At 47.2% G+C, this 6,506-nt stretch overlaps 1 protein-coding gene across 1 annotated transcript; it reads left to right on the forward strand.

Moving 5' to 3' along the window:
- The first annotated feature begins 2,965 nt into the window (after positions 1–2,965).
- Positions 2,966–4,542, forward strand: LOC127912782 (uncharacterized). The gene is made up of 2 exons (XM_052482819.1): positions 2,966–3,510; positions 3,706–4,542. The coding sequence occupies exon 2, from the start codon at positions 3,751–3,753 to the stop codon at positions 4,498–4,500; it is 750 nt and encodes a 249-aa protein (XP_052338779.1). The 5' UTR covers positions 2,966–3,510; positions 3,706–3,750; the 3' UTR covers positions 4,501–4,542.
- The last annotated feature ends 1,964 nt before the right edge of the window (positions 4,543–6,506 follow it).

Genomic DNA, 6,506 nt, shown 5'->3' on the forward strand with positions numbered 1-6,506 from the left:
TCACTGGAAGAGCCCCTCGATATTTGTTTCTGGCACGCCCCTAGCGGTAGTATCAAGGTGGTGACGGCAGACACCACTCACAGGGTGGGGCGCAGTTTACGAAGGAAGAGCAGTAAACGGATAGTGTTTATTTCCTTGAAAAACGTTCTACCCTGCCTTCGAATTGTCACATCCTGGTCCGGACAAACAATATGACCGTGGTGGCATACATCGACCGCCAGTGTGAAGCAGAGTACACCTACTCTCACTATGTGTGGCTCATGTCCCAGGAGTACTGAATGAAGGAGCGGATTGGAGACTCAGATTGAAGTGGTGAACCAGATCTGGGAGAGATAAAAACATCATACCCCTTATGTTTTACACATTTTGTTGTTACAAAGTGGGATTAAAACAGATTTAATTGTCATTTTTTGCCAACGATCTACACAAAATACACCATAATGTCAAATTTGTCTTGTCACCTAAAATCCTCAAAAACTTTTACAGATGCACAATTGAGAGCATCCTGTTGAGCTGTATCACCGCCTGGTAGGCAACTACACTGCCCACAACCGCAGGGCTCTCCAGAGGGTGGTGCGGTCTACACAACGCATCACCGGGGGCAAAGTACCTGCCCTCCAGGTCACCTTCAGCACCCGATGCCACAGGAAGGCCGGGTTGGAGCGAGCGGTCGCATTCGCACTTCGCTCTGCAGGTTGTATAACTTTTTCATTACATTTCATTATAGTACAACGGTTGATTTGTCTAATCTTAGCAATTCTTCTTAGCTAGCTACATAGCCGTCCTTGTATCAGAGATAATTGCATAATTATCGTATTTCGTCGCCCTAACGTAGCCTTCACTGCTATTCGCCCAGGAGCTAGCAACGCTAGCTAACGCACACAGATTAGCATCACTGTAGTGCTATTCACTCAACTGAACGACTTGATTAGTCTAGTGTTAGCTAGCTACATAGCTGTCTTTGTTTCCAAGATAATTGTGTAGTTTAGTGTGTGTAGCCTTGGAGTGATTATCTTAATTCACTGAGGTTCGCTAGCCAGCTATTTGTCGTCCTTAACGTAGGAGACTCTGCTAGCTAGCCAACAGCTAACAGCTAACAGCTAGCCAACGTCTACTGTTTCGAATTCAACAACCCGGTCAGGTAGTATCACATTTTCATTTCATTTCATTACAGTACAACGGTTTGATTTGTTTGATCGTAGCTAGCTACATAGCTAGCTACATAGCCGTCTTTGTTTCAAAGATAATTGTGTAGTCTAGAGCGATTTCCTAGGTTAGCTAGCCAGCTATTGTCGTTCTTTTAACGCAACGTAAAGTAAACATCACTGCTAGCTAGCCAGCTAGCCCCGAATAGTAGCACTGTAGAAACTATTACACTCAACGGAACGACTTGATTAGTGTAGTGTCAACAACGCAGCTACTGCCAGCTAGCCTACTTTAGCAGTACTGTATCATTTTAATCATTTTAGTCAATAAGATTCTTGCTACGTAAGCTTAACTTTCTGAACATTCGAGACGTGTAGTCCACTTGTCATTCCAATCTCCTTGCATTAGCGTAGCCTTTTCTGTAGCCTGTCAACTATGTGTCTGTCTATCCCTGTTCTCTCCTCTCTGCACAGACCATACAAACGCTCCACACCGCGTGGCCGCGACCACCCTAATCTGGTGGTCCCAGCGCGTACGACCCACGTGGAGTTCCAGGTCTCCGGTAGCCTCTGGAACTGCCGATCTGCGGCCAACAAGGCAGAGTTCATCTCAGCCTATGCCTCCCTCCAGTCCCTTGACTTCTTGGCACTGACGGAAACATGGATCACCACAGATAACACTGCTACTCCTACTGCTCTCTCCTCGTCCGCCCACGTGTTCTCGCACACCCCGAGAGCTTCTGGTCAGCGGGGTGGTGGCACCGGGATCCTCATCTCTCCCAAGTGGTCTTTCTCTCTTTCTCCCCTTACCCATCTGTCTATCGCCTCCTTTGAATTCCATGCTGTCACAGTTACCAGCCCTTTCAAGCTTAACATCCTTATCATTTATCGCCCTCCAGGTTCCCTCGGAGAGTTCATCAATGAGCTTGATGCCTTGATAAGCTCCTTTCCTGAGGACGGCTCACCTCTCACAGTTCTGGGCGACTTTAACCTCCCCACGTCTACCTTTGACTCATTCCTCTCTGCCTCCTTCTTTCCACTCCTCTCCTCTTTTGACCTCACCCTCTCACCTTCCCCCTACTCACAAGGCAGGCAATACGCTTGACCTCATCTTTACTAGATGCTGTTCTTCCACTAACCTCATTGCAACTCCCCTCCAAGTCGCCGACCACTACCTTGTATCCTTTTCCCTCTCGCTCTCATCCAACACTTCCCACACTGCCCCTACTCGGATGGTATCGCGCCGTCCCAACCTTCGCTCTCTCTCCCCGCTACTCTCTCCTCTTCCATCCTATCATCTCTTCCCTCTGCTCAAACTTTCTCCAACCTATCTCCTGATTCTGCCTCCTCAACCCTCCTCTCCTCCCTTACTGCATCCTTTGACTCTCCATGTCCCCTATCCTCCAGGCCGGCTCGGTCCTCCCCTCCCGCTCCGTGGCTCGACGACTCATTGCGAGCTCACAGAACAGGGCTCCGGGCAGCCGAGCGGAAATGGAGGAAAACTCGCCTCCCTGCGGACCTGGCATCCTTTCACTCCCTCCTCTCTACATTTTCCTCCTCTGTCTCTGCTGCTAAAGCCACTTTCTACCATTCTAAATTCCAAGCATCTGCCTCTAACCCTAGGAAGCTCTTTGCCACCTTCTCCTCCCTCCTGAATCCCCCCTCCTCCCTCTCTGCAGATGACTTCGTCAACCATTTTGAAAAGAAGGTCGACGACATCCGATCCTCGTTTGCTAAGTCAAACGACACCGCTGGTTCTGCTCACACTGCCCTACCCTATGCTCTGACCTCTTTCTCCCCTCTCTCCAGATGAAATCTGCGTCTTGTGACGGCCGGCCGCCCAACAACCTGCCCGCTTGACCCTATCCCCTCCTCTCTTCTCCAGACCATTTCCGGAGACCTTCTCCCTTACCTCACCTCGCTCATCAACTCATCCCTGACCGCTGGCTACGTCCCTCCCGTCTTCAAGAGAGCGAGAGTTGCACCCCTTCTGAAAAAACCTACACTCGATCCCTCCGATGTCAACAACTACAGACCAGTATCCCTTCTCTCTTTTCTCTCCAAAACTCTTGAGCGTGCCGTCCTTGGCCAGCTCTACCGCTATCTCTCTCAGAATGACCTTCTTGATCCAAATCAGTCAGGTTTCAAGACTAGTCATTCAACTGAGACTGCTCTTCTCTGTATCACGGAGGCGCTCCGCACTGCTAAAGCTAACTCTCTCTCCTCTGCTCTCATCCTTCTAGACCTATCGGCTGCCTTCGATACTGTGAACCACCAGATCCTCCTCTCCACCCTCTCCGAGTTGGGCATCTCCGGCGCGGCCCACGCTTGGATTGCGTCCTACCTGACAGGTCGCTCCTACCAGGTGGCGTGGCGAGAATCTGTCTCCTCACCACGCGCTCTCACCACTGGTGTCCCCCAGGGCTCTGTTCTAGGCCCTCTCTTATTCTCGCTATACACCAAGTCACTTGGCTCTGTCATAACCTCACATGGTCTCTCCTATCATTGCTATGCAGACGACACACAATTAATCTTCTCCTTTCCCCCTTCTGATTACCAGGTGGCGAATCGCATCTCTGCATGTCTGGCAGACATATCAGTGTGGATGACGGATCACCACCTCAAGCTGAACCTCAGCAAGACGGAGCTCCTCTTCCTCCCGGGGAAGGACTGCCCGTTCCATGAACTCGCCATCACGGTTGACAACTCCATTGTGTCCTCCTCCCAGAGCGCTAAGAACCTTGGCGTGATCCTGGACAACACCCTGACGTTCTCAACTAACATCAAGGCGGTGTCCCGTTCCTGTAGGTTCATGCTCTACAACATCCGCAGAGTACGACCCTGCCTCACACAGGAAGCGGCGCAGGTCCTAATCCAGGCACTTGTCATCTCCCGTCTTGATTACTGCAACTCGCTGTTGGCTGGGCTCCCTGCCTGTGCCATTAAACCCCTACAACTCATCCAGAACGCCGCAGCCCGTCTGGTGTTCAACCTTCCCAAGTTCTCTCACGTCACCCCGCTCCTCCGCTCTCTCCACTGGCTTCCAGTTGAAGCTCGCATCCGCTACAAGACCATGGTGCTTGCCTACGGAGCTGTGAGGGGAACGGCACCTCAGTACCTCCAGGCTCTGATCAGGCCCTACACCCAAACAAGGGCACTGCGTTCATCCACCTCTGGCCTGCTCGCCTCCCTACCACTGAGGAAGTACAGTTCCCGCTCAGCCCAGTCAAAACTGTTCGCTGCTCTGGCCCCCCAATGGTGGAACAAACTCCCTCACGACGCCAGGACAGCGGAGTCAATCACCACCTTCCGGAGACACCTGAAACCCCACCTCTTCAAGGAATACCTAGGATAGGGTAAGTAAGGGTAAGTAATCCTTCTCACCCCCCCCCCTTCTCCCCCCAAAAAAAGATTTAGATGCAAGTGGCTGTTCCACTGGATGTCATAAGGTGTATGCACCAATTTGTAAGTCGCTCTGGATAAGAGCGCCTGCTAAATGACTTAAATGTAAATGTAAAAATAATCAAGGACAACAACCACCCGAGCCACTGCCTGTTCACCCCGCTATGATCCAGAAGGTGAGGTTAGTACATGTGCATCAAAACTGGGACCAAGATAGACATCACTGCCCTATATACATAGACTTTAAATCACTGGCCACTTTAATAAATGGAACACTAGTCACTTTAATAATGTTTACATATCTTGCATTACTCATCATTGTCACAACAGATTTCCTCCTCTTCGTCTGAAGAAGAGGTGTAGTATGGATCGGACCAAGATGCGGCGTGGTAAGTGTTCATGATGTTTAATTTTAAAGACAAACTGAACACTAAAATACAAAAACGTAACGTGAATAACCGAAACCAAAAACAGTACCGTGTGGTGAACAAACACAGACACAGAAACAATCACCCACAAAATACCCAAAGAACATGGCTGCCTAAATATGGTTCCCAATCAGAGACAACGATAAACACCTGCCTCTAATTGAGAACCAATCTAGGCAACCATACACTTACATAAACACCTAGACTAGAAAACACCCCATAAACCTACAAAAACCCCTAGACCAGACAAAACACATAAATCCCCCATGTCACATCCTGACCTAACCAAAATAATAAAGAAAACAAAGATAACTAAGGCCAGGGCGTGACAATCATCTCATATGTATATACTGTATTCTATACATGCTCATCCATTTATATATTCTTCAGTTAGATTTGTGTGTTTTAGATATTTGTTGTGAAATTGTTAGATATTACTTGTTAGATATTGCTGCACTGTCTTAACTAGAAGCACAAGCATTTCGCTACACTCGCAATAACATCTGCTAAACACGTGTATGTGACAAATTACATTTGATTTGATTTGGAAAGCAGACTGAACCTGGTTTTTCTTTTGGACTTTGCTCTATTCCTTTCCTTTTTATCCTAAACAAACTCCCTAGTCCTTGCCGTTGAAAAGCATAGCCATAACGTGATGCAGCCAAAATATGAAGAGTTGTACTCAGCGATGTGCTTCGTTGGATTTGCCCCAAACATAATGCTTTATATTCAGGACAAAAACGTCATTTCTTTGACACATTTGTGCCTTATTGCAAACAGGATGCATGTTTTGGAATATTTGTATTCTGTACAAGATTCCTTCTTTTCACTCTTTCATTTAGGTTATTATTGTGGAGTAACTACAATGCTGAACCATACTCCGTATTCTCCTATCACAGCCATTAAATTCTGTCAGTGTTTTAAAGTCACCATTGGCTTGTAAATTCTGTAAGTGTTTTAAAGCCACCATCCCTGAGCCATTTCCTTCCAATCAGTCACCTGAGTAGTGACTGGGTGTATTGATACACCATCTAAAGTGTAATTAATAACTTCCCCATGCTCAAAGAGATATTCAGTTGGTGCCCTTTTTTGCGAAGCATTGGAAAACCTCTCTAGTCTTTGTTATTGAATCTGTGCTTGAAATTCACTGCTCGCCAGATAATGAATTGTATGTGTGGGGTACAAAAACAAAAATTAAGAATGGGAAGCATAGAAATAGAGCACATAGAACATGTTTCACATTTCTATGTGAATTTGGTTGGTCAGCCAAAAAGTTAAATATTGCAGCTTTAAGATAATGTTTTGTCCTGAAGTGATTTAGGCTTGCCATAACAAAGGGGGTGAATACTTATCAAGCCATTATTCCACGTTGACATTATGAGGTTTTTTGTGTAGATCAGTGGCACAAAGTCTAAATGTAATCCATTTTAAATGCAGGCTGGAACACAACAAAATGTGGAAAAAGTCAAGTGGTCTGAATACTTTCTGAAGGCACTGTACATCTCATTCATATTCTCAAAGAACTGGGGTT

Source organism: Oncorhynchus keta, chromosome 28 (genome assembly GCF_023373465.1).
Source record: "Oncorhynchus keta strain PuntledgeMale-10-30-2019 chromosome 28, Oket_V2, whole genome shotgun sequence".
In the NCBI taxonomy this organism is placed as follows: Eukaryota; Metazoa; Chordata; class Actinopteri; order Salmoniformes; family Salmonidae; genus Oncorhynchus; species Oncorhynchus keta.

What these genes read in the sequence shown, in the direction of transcription:
- LOC127912782 (XM_052482819.1), top strand. Translation starts at nt 3,751, where the DNA reads ATGACGGATCACCACCTCAAGCTGAACCTCAGCAAGACGGAGCTCCTC.